The 16,791-nt window shown below is 42.6% G+C and overlaps 1 protein-coding gene across 2 annotated transcripts in view; it reads right to left on the bottom strand.

The window, feature by feature from the left end:
- LOC118104401 (plexin-A1-like) overlaps positions 1 to 16,791 on the bottom strand; it is a 184,011-nt gene that overhangs the window by 20,346 nt on the left and 146,874 nt on the right. For both annotated transcript variants that reach the window (XM_047338779.1, XM_035151254.2), the window contains exons 13-20: positions 16,298 to 16,449; positions 13,294 to 13,417; positions 13,039 to 13,175; positions 10,079 to 10,246; positions 6,962 to 7,055; positions 5,774 to 6,010; positions 3,869 to 4,012; positions 2,216 to 2,450 (exon numbers count right to left, since the gene is read on the bottom strand). In XM_047338779.1, coding sequence (XP_047194735.1) covers positions 2,216 to 2,450; positions 3,869 to 4,012; positions 5,774 to 6,010; positions 6,962 to 7,055; positions 10,079 to 10,246; positions 13,039 to 13,175; positions 13,294 to 13,417; positions 16,298 to 16,449 — 1,291 coding nt within the window. The remainder of the gene's footprint in view (positions 1 to 2,215; positions 2,451 to 3,868; positions 4,013 to 5,773; positions 6,011 to 6,961; positions 7,056 to 10,078; positions 10,247 to 13,038; positions 13,176 to 13,293; positions 13,418 to 16,297; positions 16,450 to 16,791) is intronic.

The raw sequence follows: 16,791 nt of genomic DNA, 5'->3' as shown, positions 1-16,791 counted from the left end.
TTCAGTGTCATCTTGGAGGTCACCTCTCTCTCCCTTGCTATTGCTACATTCCTCCATCTATCCCTGTTTTTTTTCCTCTTGGGCCCTCCATCACTCTCTGCATCTCTAATCAGACTTTTATTCTACACAGTGCACCATCCATTCACTGTTTCTTTTCATCATTCTATCTTTAAAGTCAATATTTTTGCTTTCTGCAACATTTATGTTAACAAAAAGTTCATTCCACCTTCCTACTGTCCATCACTTATTTATCTTCTTTTCTGTCTTCTCTATATTCTAATAATTTCTTCTCTTTTCAATCTGTTGATCACCCATCCACTTCTAAAACCAAATATTTATCTAAAATTATCTTCCACTCTTTATTCCCCACAACTTCTCTCCCTGACTTTACTCTTCTCGGTTTCCCCTTCTCTTGTTTTTCCTCTCTCATAATCTTCAAATCCATCTCCCCACTCCCCCTCCTCTCACAAATTGTCCGGCTTATTTATCTCCCTCGCGACAACCCCCTCCCTCCATCCATCCTCTCGTTGTCTTCCAGACAGCGGAGGACAGACAGGGTCAGGGCACCTGGACTCAGCGCCACACACCCCAGCCAATCACTTTGACCCGCTGTGTGATTTTGTGTGTATGTGATTGAAGGTAGTTGCAAAAGAGCAGGACACGAAGAGTTGAGTGTCAGGCGTAGTGGCGTGAGCCAATAACTACGCAGATGACTGGCACAGTCCTGCATGACTCAAGGAAAGAAATGTGCTGTACAGTTTAAAGAGCACTCCACAGCTCCACAGATTTTACACTTTAAGATTAGTATAATCTCACTAATGATGTCTTCAGGGGTTAATCTCAGTGTGGATTTAAAACTAAACCAAGTGTAGTTAGTCTGGATTGTAAAATTAGGATGTGGACTGTAGTGGATGTGTGCATTTATAGTAGTCTAATAATCTAACTGAATTACCATTTCATTTCATTTTTTTAGCTTGAGGCACAAAACATCACTTAGACACAAACTGCAGTGGCAGTATTTTTAAGAGCTCTCCATCGATGTAAAATGTTTGGACTCGCAATGGAAATAAAAAAAAAAATGATCAAAATTGATGCAGCAGGCTCAGTCTTGTCTTTATTACACCTACTCTTCTTCCTTGCCAAAACATGGCTCCTACATTTCCCACAATGCAATTCAACTGGCGACAGTTCGATCAGAGACTCGAGAAGTGATATGTTCGTGGCAGCTCAAGCCTCAAGCTGCCTTGAGTGGAGTTCCCCTCTAACTAACTAAATTTAAAGTGGTTCTTTAATTAGGTCAATTTACTCAATCTGGACATCTGTCAGTCTCATGCACACCTGTAGCAAGGTAGCGAATAGGAAACAATAATGTTGTATATATTCTTAATCTGATTGGTGGACTTCTTCTCCACCTGCTGGAAACAGCAATCAGTGAACCCTCAACAATCAACAAACCTGCAGACCACTTATACCTGCTATTTACTACAGTAAATATATGTTATTGTTAAAGTTGAGGTTCACTAAAACAGTTGACAGAGTGAGCTGATCTCTATGACCATGGTTATTAATATTCTACTATTTATCCCCATCTCTCTTTCCAGACAAGACAATAGCATCACTGGGCTCCAACTGATCCACACTGTTTCCTGTCCAATGAATATATGCTAATGTACTGGTGTGTTTGTCCCATCTCTCCCTAGGATTTTTCTATGTCAAACCCCTCCTCTCTCACTATTGGCCACCTCTGTGCCCTGTATCTATCTAACCTCCATCTCGCAGTGTGGATGGTAGTGAGGCTAGCCAGGCGGCTCTCTTGTGAGGTGGAGAGCCAACATCTGGTGGTTGGTTCAGATCAAAGTACTCCTCTGGAAACACACCAACACCCACGCACACATGCACAATCACACACCTACACCCACACTCACGCATAGACACCGTTGCCACCTAACAGCAGGGGGACAGTTGGCAGAGTGAGTTAAGGGGGGCTGGGGGGAGCAAAGAGAGAAATGGACAGGAATGCTGAATGGGAGTTGCGCTGCTTTTGAGGTGAAGGTGCAATGAGAGAGAGATTTACAGGAAGTTATTTGGGGAGAAAAGTTAAAATATGAGTATGAGAACCTACACGGAGAATACCAGCATTAGATAAATAACTTTTTCAGAGTTGACCAGCTAGAGTTACAACCTCCTGTTGTGGCCAGATTCTGTCCAAACTCACCTTCTTTGCACTCGAGGGCCACCCTGGACTCCAGGTTGTCCATCTGCAGTTGAAGCCGCTTGAGGGTGCGGTCAGCATCTCTAGACTTTCGCTTGTAGGCAATCAGCACCACTATGATGACAAGCAGGAGAAGGCCACCACCTCCGCCAATACCGATGATGGCAGGCAGGGTGAGCAGGCTGTCTGAGTAGATCTGCAGGGTCCCCGGGGAGTATTCAAAGCCTCCAACACGCACCTAGTAGAAACAAATAAATAGAAAAGTTGCACCCTTGTACATTGAGCAGGTGGCACTGCACATATACACAGAAGAAAATAGCGGGTTTTGTTGGCGTTATATTTGACAGGTTTATTGTAGAAAGCAAGTTAGCTGCTGACACCAACTTTGCAGCTTGTACAGTGTCAGAATCATGCACAAACTGAGACATTGTTTTGTCATCAAAAAATTAATATTAATAATAACTTTTCAAGTAACAGTTTCTTACAACAAAGAATATGAAATTCACAAACAATCAGAGCAAAAATAATAATAATAAAGATAATTAAAGTCAGAGACATGCGAAAAAAAAGCTTTTTATAAAGATGTGTCTTAAGAAGAGAGATAAAACAGGTAACCGATTCTGCTAGTCTAATCTCTTCTGGCAGATTGTTCCAAATTGTAGAGGCCCTCACGGCAAAGGCTCTATCTCCTGTGGTTTTCAGCCAAGACTTTTCTAAAAGAGCTACCGAACCGTTCCAAGTCATGATTACAAAATGTTCGGCCTACACCTGGCCACAACTGCTATAAATCCAATATGATAGTAAAAAAATGGCATGCAAGGTGCCAATATTTAATCCCATGTTGCAGTTATACTGGCAAACCAAGCTGTGCTGTCAGGCCAAATGCAGCCTCAAACTACCCTAAAACTATATCTGGGCTACACACACGCTCAACCATATCACATAAAAACAGTTCTGCCTTGCAGAACACGTGAATTAAAAAAAGGGGGATGTGTTTTTCTCCGTCATGTTTTTTTCCTTTTTATTCCATCTTCAACAGGCTTCTGTCTATGAAACACTAAATGGAGGGAGGTAAAAATAGACACAGCACAGACCTCTCACGCCCACTAGCCATTTTTTGGTCTCTATTGAATATCAATACTGTTCAAATCCCAAGGAGGATGGCAGCCAAACGAGACCAATCAAAAGCCTCTAAGACGTAAATACAGTCACAAACACCGCCAGTGGTGTAAGAGACAGGATGTGTGTGTGCGTCTGTTTGTGTGTGTGCAGCTATGTGAATGGGGGAAGAGATATCTAGAGTAATTTATGAGATTTAGGTCTGATGGATGGGAAGGAAAGAATGAAAAGAATGAATGAAAAGGCAGGAAGTGGATTGACATAAAAAGATGGATGAATAGCACAGCAGAGGGAACTGGAGCTGTAGAAGACATGCTGAAAAAAATGTAAAAGCCAGATGCTCCAGAGGTAGTAAGAAAAGAAGCAAGGAGATGATGAAATAACAGGTACTTAGGATAGAAAACTGTAACTCAGAGGGGTGTGGTGCTCATCTTATAAGGCTTTACATAACTGTATCTGTGTGTAAAGAAGATAGACATAGCACACAATGGGAAAAAGCAAAACAGTCCTGAACAAAATGATTTAAGTTCTACTTACAGTGACTTTGTGTTCTCCGGTCAGGTTAGGCCATTCACACAACAGCTGGCTCTCCGATAGGGTGAGAATGCAGGGTGTCTCCCCGATCAGCACCGTGTAGTTCAGCTTAGCGTTTCCTGGGGCTGCAGGAATTAGGTTACGGCCCTGGAAACAGACACACACACGCGTTGGTTAATTACAGAAGGTTCAAGTCTGAAGTGGTCTCCATAAACAGAATGATGATCACAGGGTACAAATGCAAAAGCACCAACTCCAACTGAGATTTAGTGAGAGAGAAAAATAAACTTGTTTCTGATCACCTGGGAGGTGTCAACAGTTCAGCCACAGTTTTAAATCAGTACTTTAAAACTGCAGGTAACCGTAGCAACAGTGCATCTGTTTGAAGTTGACAGATAATCATTTTCAGAAATTGACCTGCAACCTGTCTGTTTTTGAATTCAAAATGTGACTTTCACTAATTAGATTATTATATCCAAATCTAGTGGCTAAGAGCAGGCACATGTAAAAATGAAGTCCAAAAATGTGACGGCCGTGTGATGGGGTTGTTAAGTACAGTAAATAAATACTGGAGCACACCCCCCTCTCCTCTGCTACCTCTACCTTCCTCTCCTCATCCTAATTCACTGTGCTTTAGGGAGTGGGAGGAATTAATTGCTGACAAATCTTGATGAACATCTAATTTCACTGCAATTATTTAATAGGATGCCATTTCTGAGCTGCTTATTTCTGAAATTCTTTACCCAGAGCATGGTAGGGCAATCAGAGCTTTTCATTATTGAATTATATTTAGAGTTACAGGGGAGAGAGGCACGATTTTTCATTTCTAAAACTTCCCCCTGATTGGCCAAGGGAAAAAAGGCTTTAGTTTCCCGTGAAATTGCATGATAATTTGCAGCTCACTCCTGAAAGGCTTTGAAGTTCAAGGGGAGAGGTAAAATGACAAAATATAGCGTGGGGTGGGGCAAAAAGCGCTCAGGATTCAAATGTGTACTACCTCTACGGCTTAAGAGCGAACACAGCTATGAGATCTCTCTTCAGAAGTTAGTTGATAGATATCTGAGCAGGTGGCCGAGCAACGTAGGCGTCCACTTTATAAACATTATTTCCCTTTGCAGCTGATTTTAATGCGTGTTTCAGAAAATATTTTTTTCAGTCTCCAAACCCCGTCGGAGACAGCAGGCAGAGAAATAACATCTTTCAAGGTTGAGGCAGATCTGAGGGAAAGATGTGTTGAAAGAAAACTGTCAGAGCGAGAGGAAGCAGGGAGGAAAGTGAATGTACAGGAATGTTCGGAGGAAATTATTTCAAATGCCTGTCAGCATCTCATCAGTCGTGTTGGATGCTGAGGTCCCTGCGGCATTTTCCAAAAATAATTATTGGGATTGAGCTTTTAACATAGTTGATAATACTCAACAGTTCTTGCATGCTGCTGTCTTCCAATATTGCTCTTGTAATTTGCCAACTAAATGCTAACATCTTGCTACCCTGACTTTGTGCTGGAGTCCTGGTGAGGGTTTTTATGACATTTCTTTACATCTTCACAGAATGACCTTTGATAAAAAGTTTTGGTACAAAGCCATGACAGAGTCCATCCTGACATCATTCACTTTCACAGACATTAGAAGCATTTTTCTAGTGCATGAAAGAGAATAGGAGGAGCAGCAGAAATACAATGAGAAAGGTGTCATACAAAAGGAGATAGCAGAAAAAAATAAGACAGAATAGATGATAGGATAGACAAAGAGGAGAAGCACAGAGAGAATGTAACAAGTGAAAACAGAAAAACAAAGAAAGAGTGAAGCAAAGTCAAGAGAAGAATGAGAGAAAGAACCTGATGGATGTAAAGCAAACCCAGGTAGAGACAAGGCCAAAACAGATCAATGCTAAGAGCACGAGGCAATTTACCTTGAGTATGAGCGGCGAGCTGGGCTTCAGCTCTAGCATGCCTGAGGGGCTCAGGGGTTCAAATACGGGGTCTGGGTGGTAGCTGAAAGTCTCGTTTACCACCAGCACAGAGCGCACATCATCCATGACAAAGCCGATCTCATCAGGACTGCTGCCTGCGTCCAAGAAGCCTTTGTCAGATCCGGCCACAGAGGGCGCCAGACACACCATCACGGTGTTGTTGACCACCGTACAGTTCTTCAGAGGGAGATAGAGAGAGGAGGAGGGCAGGTGAATTTAAGAAGAAGAGATCAAATACGTTGAACAGCTAAATTCTTATTAAAACCTTTCCACCTCATTGACACTGTTGCAAAGAAATGTAAAAAAAATTTGCGTTTCAAATTATTATTCTAACAAATTCATAATCATGAATATATAGTGGCAGAAACAAAGTTATGTGATGTGAGTGCTTAAATGTCTCAGTAATAACGAGGAAGAGGAAGAAGCTGGCTTAATAACATCAGTGTTGTAATCAGTGTTGGTATCATCCGGAAATCCCCTGTGGTGTTTGACACTTAAATCAGTCACCGAAGAACAAATTAGGCTGTAATGACACACAGTGGAGCAGAAGAGGTCAGCCACTCGCTGTTAACAATAACACGGCCCGGCAAAAGAGACCTCTGCATAGTTCCACTGTATGTTAGCCTCTTACATTATGTACTATACGTCACATGCTCACACACGGAGGAGAACAGAACAAAATCATATTTGTAGGTGTCAGACATATTAACGAAGGGGGGACAGGATATTTTTATACTTTCAGCTAAGAGCGCGAGTGTGAGAAAGGTTAGCTAAGCCCTGTGGTGCTAGGTGAAGAGAGGGGGGATTTGCCGGAGCCGCTTTATTGCTGGTTGACATTTCAAAGGTTAAACTGCTAAAAGGAAATTCAACATCAAAAACAAACAGAAAATGGGCCCTTGGCTGGTTGACCGGCGGGTCAAACGTGTGCGTCTGTGTGAGTGTGCCTGTGTTTCGGGAATGTGTGTGTAGCGTCTGCAGATCAGTTTTTCCACAGAGAGGAAGAGGGAGACAGTAGTGTGAGAGAGAGAGACCTCTGTGTCTATTTTGGTCTTTCTACTCCAGTCAAGTCACTGCACTTTGTTTTGTCAACTAAAAACTGTGTGCGGGTGTCTGGATCCAACCACTCACATTTTCTGACTTGGCAGATCCGTACTTGGCTCTCATCCTCGGCTCCTTGATAGTTGCCAGATTGGTCCCAGTAATGGTCAACATGGTTCCTCCGCTAAAAAAAAGGCAACAAAACAAATTATAGAGAAAATCAAGACAAACATAATCATACAATGGTACCAGGAAAAAAAACATGTGCAACTCTGTGTCACATATTCGCATCTGTCCTGCTGCACTTTTTTTCTTGCAGGATCCAACCGATACACTATTCAGCAGACCTATCAGTAGAGATAAATGTTAATAAATCTGTTCTCTGTGGGAGCCAAGAGGGCCCTCCAGTTGGCGATTCACCATTAATGCTCGCTCCTGCTGTAGCCTTTCGCCTGCTTATTCATGAAAGCCCATTTTCAGGTAATGATACTAACGCTAAAGCCCTGGCATGAATGCTAAAAGCTTGTTTAAACCGATATGGAGGCTGGAGGGAAGAAGAAGCGAATGGGTAGCATTACTCCTGAGAGCAGAAGCTTTTGGCCTCTTCACGCCACCTCTCGAAAGGCAGGGGAGACATTTTCAGAGTGTATTAAAGTTGCACCCTGTATTTTTCAGCATGAGATACACTCTAAAACTGTGCCGCCTGTCAATGATCTGACATTTTCCGTAACCTTTACACCTGTGACCTATTCGGGTCTATGCGACGCTGACCAGTGGAGACATGGGTAATATGTGTGAGAGTCCTATTCCCCCACACCGCCTTCTTGACAGCCTCCACTGGCCTTAGATGCTGAACTTTACTGACGTAAAGTGTTCCGACAGCAGCTAAATAAGTTAGCATACAACCTAAAAACTGCAGTAGGGTCAGGCGAGGCTGGAAGCCCAGTGTGAGTCACCACTGGAACCAATGAACTAAGAACCCCTTATCCAGATAATACTCTGGCTGATGTAAAGCATGGTTTCATACAGAGGGTGACACAATACGCAGCATACTCTGCAATATTGTTTAAGTGTTAAAGCCTTTTCTACATGGATACCAATCATTGGCTTTGGTGTTTTGTCTCTGAGAAGCAGCTGGGTACTTGTGATCTATGCAACTAGACATTACATCGATTCCATCTTGAAATGTAAACACATGTAGTTGATGCACACATAAAAAAACATCCACATCCTAAAAGATGGCTTTATTTTGTTAAGGTCACATCTAGCTGGTGTCTAAAGGGGTAAGGTGAGGTGAGGCCAGTCTCGGACGTCGATAAAAGAAGAAGCAGAAAGAAAGATAGTGAGGCAAAAGAAGGCTCATGGCTTTTACAAGGATTAGAAGAGGCCAACAGATGCTAATTTGGTGAAGAATCTAAGGTGAAAACTGAGAAGTTGTTCATTTAAGGTAACGGTTAACCTGCAGTTGCTAAAAAGCTGTAAAGGTTGCTTTGAGTGGATTTGTGTCAGTGCTCGATATTTCCACAAATACAGAGTAAACTATATGATGTACTGTGTATACTGTACTACAGTTTGTAAACAAAACGTATCCGTGTTGTTAGCCCATAGAACCTCCTCTTGAACTGAGAGGAGCAAGTCTCAGTCATGTCAGATCTGCGTTTAGGACAAGGGCGGCTCTGTGCTGTTTGAAATAGCCCCGGCAACAGGGTCACCAAAGGGGATGCGGCGACAAAATATCTTGGTAAATAAAAGCGTGATTGGCCTGGAGAACCATGCACCTCCTCCTCTGGGAGCGCTGAGTGAAACACTAAACACAAGCCGGGCTCTGAGGTTATTTCCCCCCCCTTGCCTGGAGCCAACACTTTCATTCGCCTTCCCCTCGCCTACCCTCAACATTTCATTCATCTCATTCCAAATGAGACTTCTCATCTGCTCACACCTCTTTTGCATGAAGACAGACTTTTGTCTCCCCGCAGAGTTTTAAACGTGGCCCCCATTTTCACCCCAACCCCCTGCAATGATGCAGTAGTAGATTGTTACGCTGACTGAACAAACAATGTGTCTGGTGAAACAGTCTAATGTGTGAAATTATTCCCCTTTTTCCTGAAATGCTTTTAAATTGAAACGTCTGCAGGAGATGTAGATGGACAAAAAGAAGTAAAGGAGAGTATTTATTTTAAGGAACAACAACTATGACAATAATATGCATGCAACGTGTACAGTAATTTAGTGTGTTGTTGCTTTTTGATCTCTGTCTATTCTTTGGGAAGCATCTATTACCTGGATACCAGCATTCGAGGATTTTAATTTAATACAACAGAAAAAAAAAATGTACGACAACTTCCTAGAACTATACTTTTTCAGTAAATGAGAAAGTCAACACTCTTTGTGTGTGTGTGTGTGTGTGTGTGTGTGTGTGTGTGTGTGTGTCTGTGTGTGTTTGTGTGCGTGCTGGCTTCATATCTGAGCTGTGGAGTAGAGGAGTTTCTAGGTCAAACCAGTGAGCCCATTAGCATTTGGAAGCTCCAAGCTTTTTTTCCCTCCTGAACACAGCTTGTGTTTGCACAGGAAATCTTCCTGTGGCTATGGAGTCTCATTTCAATAAGTCAAATAATATTTACAGATACATCTCTGCTGCAGCTCATCAACTAGGAGTGCACTGCTTCAGGAGCCTCCTTCACTGCTGCTCCTGCTCTCAAAGATTTACTTTTGAAACATAAAGATAAACAGAATAAATAATATGCCTTTGAATAGCAGGATGACTGTGAAAACAGAGGAATGTTCAGTTCATTCCTTTTTTCCAGAGCCAGTCAGGGAGTGTATGCCAGCAGAATAATACTTTTATCACCTTTTACATACTGTAGAGTTCATATTAGTTATGAAACAAAAGTAGTATTAATGTATAGCACACACACCATCAGGGATCAATAAAGTATTTATGCATTTGTATCTGTTCTACAGATCAGTACATCAAGCAGTATTGCAGATGAAAAGCTAAGTTGATGTAAATTATAGATAATGAAACAATCATGTGACATGCTGATTTGTTATACAATGATGTCTGATGATGTTTGCTATATGGTGCAGCAAAACAACATAGTTTTAGGTCTGACATGTAGGTTGTATATTTGGAATTAATGAATCATTCACTTTTGTCTCTGTCACATTCATAGAAGAGGTTCATCTTTGCTCTGATTGGGACCTCACCTGGCGATACTCCAATCAGGCTCGATCTTGAGGATGGTCGGATCGTCTGTGTAGTTGAACTTGACCTCTGGGTTCCTCAGCTCAGCAGCGTTGATGTCCACCATGACTGGGGTGGTTCCTGAATTTTGTCCCGCCGGGGTCACACACACTATCTCCTTATTACCCCGCCTGGAAGAGCAATAGATGAAGGGAGGAGGTGAAGATGAGGGAGAAAGTTTGAACATGCAAAGCTCTATTAAGGTTCTTTAAGTGGACTATGTGCTCAAAGGAACAATACTCTAGGAGGACTTTGAATATTTCTCTCTGGCAGTTTCTGAGACAAACAAAGACATTTTTTTAATTGAGCGCATCTGATAAATAATTCATAAATAATTGATCAGATTCGATAAAAAAGCAAGTGGACACCCTGGTGCACACACGCATAGTCACATGACATAGTCACCTATCCACAAGGCCAACATCTTTCACTCCGTCCATCCATAGTTTCATCAGCCCGAATCACAGAGTGCTGTATCCTTCAAAGCTCCTCTCTCTCTCTTTCTATCTATCTCTCTCTGTCATTCTCTCCTTCCCTCCTGCGCTTTCTCTGGCTAATAGATCTGAAGTGACAGATCAGGCTGGTCGTGTTTCTGTGTGATGTAACCCCCTCCGTAGCAGACAGGCGGCCAGCTGTGACCTGCTGGGAAACTTTGTGTAGCTGCCAGAAACTTTGTGCTCTACTCCAGTGGCTCTTTCCACTGTGCACTCCGCCCTGTCAGGGGGAGACACCGTTGGCCAAGCAGCAGGGATATGCCTACCTGTGAGGCTGCACGTGTGTGTGTGTATTGAGTAGGTGTGCTCAAAATGTGATGAGGAGAAGTTGGGTGAGTTTTTGTCCCTCATCGTCTGCTGACATCCTGCAGTTACAGTGTGTGTAAATGGGTGTGTGTGATTTGTATGTGCCGCACTGTGAAATTTTGATCTGTACACAAATCCTTCCCTGGTATCTGCTGTGAAAGTGAAATCCATGGAAAGATGGAAGATGATGGAGAAGTTGAAACCTATTTTGGCAGCTCTATCCTGGCGGGCTGCGGTGGGGTGGAGTTGGGCCACTGAGTGAAAAGCATAAACAGGGTCTAGGTGGCCTAGCCGGACATATTCCTATTGTCTCCCAGGAGGCACTTTCAACAATGTCCTAAGACTGAGAGGGGACTGAAGAGGGGATGAAGATAGACGAATAAAATGGACAATATAAAAAAACTGTCTTTCCACATTCCACTAGTGCTGTGTTTCCACGGAAACCATTTTCACAACACTGTCGCTGTCAAGAGCCTGTGGTGCCCCGTTCGTATTTTTGACAAGGTTGCAGCCACACAAAAGAAAGCCAAGAGGGGATACAGAGAGAAAAGGAGTTGCAGAGGGAGATAAGAGGATGAGTGACTCGGGGTAAATAGGTTTTTGATTAAAGCGGAGGCCCCACTGAATACGAAGACACATTAAAGAGATGGACTCAACCAGTTCATTAGTTTGGTCATAAAGGTTATTGCTGCTCAGTGAATGAAAGGCCAAGACTATTATGTTCACCTTTCTGAAGATGTGCTATAGAGCTTTAAATTGGCCTTTACTTTTCTTTTGATATGATATGAAAAGAACTTGAGGTCCAAGCTCATTAGTTTAACCTGTGACTTGTTGCCTAAGAGAAAGAAAGAAACCACTATAACAAAAACACCAGCATTTTGTAGAATTTGTTACGAGTGAGAAACAAGAAAAGCAGAAACAGGACAAACTTCAGTCTATAGCCTTTCAGTATATACATTGCTTTTGTTAACCAGCAATCTTCTCAGCGTGGTTTTTTTACTCTGCCATCTACCAGACACCAAACATGGGTGGATTTAGTCCAGAGCTCAGTTTTCTGTCACTTTGCCAGGAAGAAACTCAATAGAGTTCTTGGCTCGAGGAATTAAGAGTCATATCAAATTAGATCTATGTCTCCTCTCCTTGAAATCCTGGCCCAATCTCTCACAGAGTGAGTGACAACAGAAGATAACAGTGGCAGATCATTCTTAAAACCAAAAGTTCAAAGCAGGCAAAATGTGAGTTACCAATTACCAGCAACACCATATCTTTCCTTTTCAAATTAAAGTCATATCTTTAACCAAATGTGGGCCATGCACTTAAGTCATTCACAGCAACACTGAACAATGACATCAGTTTTCCAGAGTAAAGCTACACTGGCATTCTCCCAATTACAGTGAATTATAGTGCTGCAGGTCTTGCTATGACTGGCTGCATTCTTCAGACCTGTGGCAAATCCATCCATCCATCATCCCATCCCATCCCTCCAAGTCTTCAATGAACCTAAACCCAATCTGCATGTCTTTGGGCTGTTAGAGGAAGCCGCAATACCTGGAAACCTACGCACACACAGAAAGAACATGCAGATTCTAGTACCTGACCAAAAGGTGAAAACGGAATTACTGTAGCTACTTAACAGAAACTGTGGCAGACTGACGAAGGAGGTTTTAATTCTGTGCTTCAGAATTAAAATCAGCCACATTTGATTATAGTGTATCTTGTAACAGTCATGTCACATGCACACTGTTCTCCACTGTTGAGAAAGCTTTGAACAACTCACTCCCTGCCTTCAGAACAGCACAATGGAAGTTTAAACAGTCAATTTCCCCAGTGATCTAAGCCTCTATAAATACGTCTACAAGCAGCAGGACATTTGTGACTAAGTGACAAAACAGTATCTCACAAAGTCTTCCATGAAAATCAATACTGAATGCCAGAGCGATATTTCTATCATCAAGGACCATGGACTTACTTAACAAGGACTTAAATTCAAAATGTAAAGTTTTTGCCATGAAAAAAATGCATTTTTATAGTAATACTTTATATATACTTTATAGCTAATCTAAGAAAATTATATGTTGCACTTCACCTGAAACACTGGTGTTGAGTAGTTTAAATTGACTGACCTCTCGAACAAACAGGGGTGAAGTCCTATCTTCACAGCTACAGCACTCCCTGCATTGAGATGACTGCCTTCAATGGTGATCCTGGTTCCTCCAGACAGCGGGCCAGTGGAAGGTTGGACACGGGTAAAGTACGGAGACTGAGGAGCGACACACAGACAGAGGACAGGCAGGTGGAACATGACTTATTGGCCTGACCAGGGAAACAGAATCCTGTATTAAAAAACATGCATAAAGCTTTGCCGTAGCTACACTCACCACAAAGGTGAAGGCTTTGGTTGAGATTGCTTTGTAGTCAGGGTGAATGCAGTCCCTCACACACACCTCCACCTGAGCCTCCTGCACCCTGTAACCTGTTGCATCATTGAGCCGACACACAATCCTGAAAAAGGGAAACACACAGATGGAGAAAAGAGATTGATTATGACAAATATCACAAAGTTTTCTTTCAGTGGTTGCGTAAGAATAAGACAGATTTTTCAGAACTTAGAAGAAGACTTAGTGAAGAAAATAAAACAGAGGGGGGGTAACAGAACGAGAGCAGCATTTCTCTTCTGCTCTAAGTGAGGAAAACATTCCAATAGCATAGAATAAACAAGTTCAGTTGCCTTATTCATATAAATAACAAAAATCGGACCGAATTGCTTTATTAGTGGAAATCTGCAGTGCTAAGAGAGAGGGGAGTTTCGCGCGTGTGTGTCTGCATTAGTGGATCTTTAGAACTGTAAGCTTCACACTTGGCCCTGGGCGCTGGCTGGCCAAATGAAAATCCACCGGTGAAATGATTGAGTAAGGGGAGGAGTGGCGGTGTAGCCCACAGGGAGAACACACACATACACACACACTTCATGTCTCACCCACTGGAGACACACTTGACTGTTAATTAGCCGCAGCGAATGAATGAGATGAAGAGAAAGGGTGAGAGTACAGAGGAGAGAGGGAAGTAGAGAAAGGAGGAGAAAGAAAGGGGGGAGACGGTTAAAGTGAGAGAGGCTGATTAACTGAACAAGCTCATCTCCTACACGTCTCCAACACATCTCAACTCTCCAGCCTCCATCCTCCCTGCAGGTGGCCATGGCAACTGCAGCGCTGCGCCAGCGATGAATTTCACATTCCAGCGATGTGTGCCTCTCTATTGTTTTTATTTTCCCTTTCATTTATTCCCAGGTCTCCCACTATGACAGGGGCCGTGATTAAAATGCTGGACAGCTCTCAGTTAGACTGTGGCTTCAGCATCATTAGTGCACAGATGACAGGTGGCTACATTGAGCCGTTATGTGGTTAGACAGACAGAAAGTTCATGGTGCATTTGTAAAGATGATAACATTATAAATAATACCTCACTCAATCAAGCAACTGAGGTGAAATGTGTCCGTGAAAAATTAAACCTCTTTCAAATTGTCAGAGAGAATATACTAATAAGGCGATAATAAAAAGAGAAACACTGGATTCTGTTTTTCTCACTGGTGGAAATGATTTACTTTTCTCACTGTGGAATCAAATCCATGTAGTAAATATTTCACTGAGGTGAATGACAAGCAAACAAAAGGAAAGAAAGAAAAACACATTTTGTTTCAATTTAAGAAACAGGGAGTGGTGGGCAGGCTACAAGCAGCACAAGCGCTGGAAGAAAGAAAGAGAAAGAAAGAGAAATGAGCAGGAACAAGAACAATGTGTCTACATTTTGCCCGACAATCCGTACACCTCCTTCTCCAGCAGCTGACCTTTGACCCATGCTGTCAGCCCCACAACCACATACTTTCTGCTCTGCTACAGCTCGGATAGGGTCACTGGGATGACGAGAGCAACCAGGCCACTAATGGCACCGTATGGCTAACATCACTTTTAATTAGCATGACAGCATCACTGCCAGCCGAGCACTCCTCCTCCTCTTCCTCTTGGTGCTATGGCAACAGGCCAACGAAGCCTTACAGGGTGGACAGGGTTAAACTTTGAAACCTTGGTGGCTTTGAATGTGAACACGGACAAAATGAATGTGCAGTAAAGAAAAAGTTTTCACATGGAACCACCTGATATTTCTCTGCGGCAACAGAAGCACACATAAAAATAGCATGTTCTGTGTGAATGTGACAATATATGAGGATATAAATTATAAATCAAGGCTGACATGTCACTGCCATTTTATCTAAACCCATTTTGGGGACGCCTGTCATTGCTGGTGAGAGCTGCAGAGCATTGCGTTGTGCTGTCTGCCAAACCATCAAAGTCACATTTCTTCTGTTTCCTTCTTAGTGAGGGGGCAGAGAGAAAACAGAATCTGCTGGGACTGTGCTACACAACTCCAGCAAATGGAGCGTTTGGGTACAAATGACAGCTCCATAGTTGGAAATAGAATATTGAGGACACCTCCAGCTGTGACGAACGTCCCCAATTTTTCCTCATCCTAAATTGTATCTTTGCTTCTGAATTAATTCAACATAAAATAGAGAGACTCATTAAATAGTTTCACTGACGCCGACAAAAAACCCTCAGTGTTTCTGGTTAGCTGTAATAATGGAGCACCAGCGTCACACTGGCTGTGGTTGCCAATTGTTTTGCATGCCGAATGAAATCTAATTGAGGATTCCCATGTTATAACTTGCATGAATACTAAAGAAAATTATTGAAATGAGGCAACCCATTTACAGAAGACAAAGAGTTCAGTCATGTCCAACAAACCCAAAACTCAAGAGAGAACTTAGAGTTATGATTATTTACTGCTGTTGCACAGATTTTCCCGTAATATACTATCACAGTTATTGAATCAGTGTTAAGTTCATTCCAGCGGCACCAAGTCTAATTCACAATTGTCCAGAAAGCAGTAAAAGTAACTTAATTAGGTGGAGCGTTCACATGACAAGCTTTCATTTGTGGAATAATTTTGAGATGATATATACCACCCACCTCAAATGTCATTAAGTTTCTCCCAGAAATTTCTAAATGAATTCTGATCGAGGTGGTTACGCAAAGTTTTTCTACTCCGACTGAGCTAAATTCAGCTGCCACCACATTTCCATGGTCCACACTAACCAGTGCAAAACACAGCACGAGCCCTCTTCGGAGGAATTGGTTAAATTGAAAGAGAATGTTTCACTAAAACCTTCGCAGGCTTGACTGAAGCTGAGAGAGAGTTTCAGGGTTGTACTCAGTCCTCAGCGTCACATCAACATTGGACAAACAGGGAAGTAGAGTCTCAGAAACAAGATGCTTGAGAGTGAGGGGTAGGAGATGAGAGATGAGGACAGAGAGAGTGTCAACGTACTGTTCAGCGCTGATGTACTGGTCCTCCTGGGGGTTGCAGGTCACCTTTCCGATTCGGACTCCATTCTGGATGTCTTTGAACTGCAGACCCAGGTTTTCGCCGGAGATCGTCAGCATGGTTCCTCCCTGTCTGGGCCCCGTCTCTGGCTGCAACTGTGAGGCAGAACAAGTGTAAGAGGGCATATGTTAGCCAGAACAACACAAGTGACAATCAACTTACTCAAAGCAATATGTCATAGAACATATATTGTATGTTATCATGAATGATGGTTTGCTTAAGTGATTACGGTCATGTCCCATTCTGCATGAATCAGAGACTTGCCACCTCATTAAGTGAGATGAAAAATGACCTTGGATCCATTAATGCCACCTCAACTCAGTCAAACATTCACCACCTGCCAACTCACGCACTTAACCTGGACCCACCCATCAAGCCCTCGCTTACATCTCTCATTTAACCTTGTGACGATTAATCTACTCTACACAATTACTGCG

Source organism: Hippoglossus stenolepis, chromosome 3 (genome assembly GCF_022539355.2).
Source record: "Hippoglossus stenolepis isolate QCI-W04-F060 chromosome 3, HSTE1.2, whole genome shotgun sequence".
Classification (NCBI taxonomy): domain Eukaryota; kingdom Metazoa; phylum Chordata; class Actinopteri; order Pleuronectiformes; family Pleuronectidae; genus Hippoglossus; species Hippoglossus stenolepis.
The sequence above is the reverse complement of the archived record's forward strand: the minus strand, read 5'-3'. Positions and strand labels throughout refer to the sequence as shown.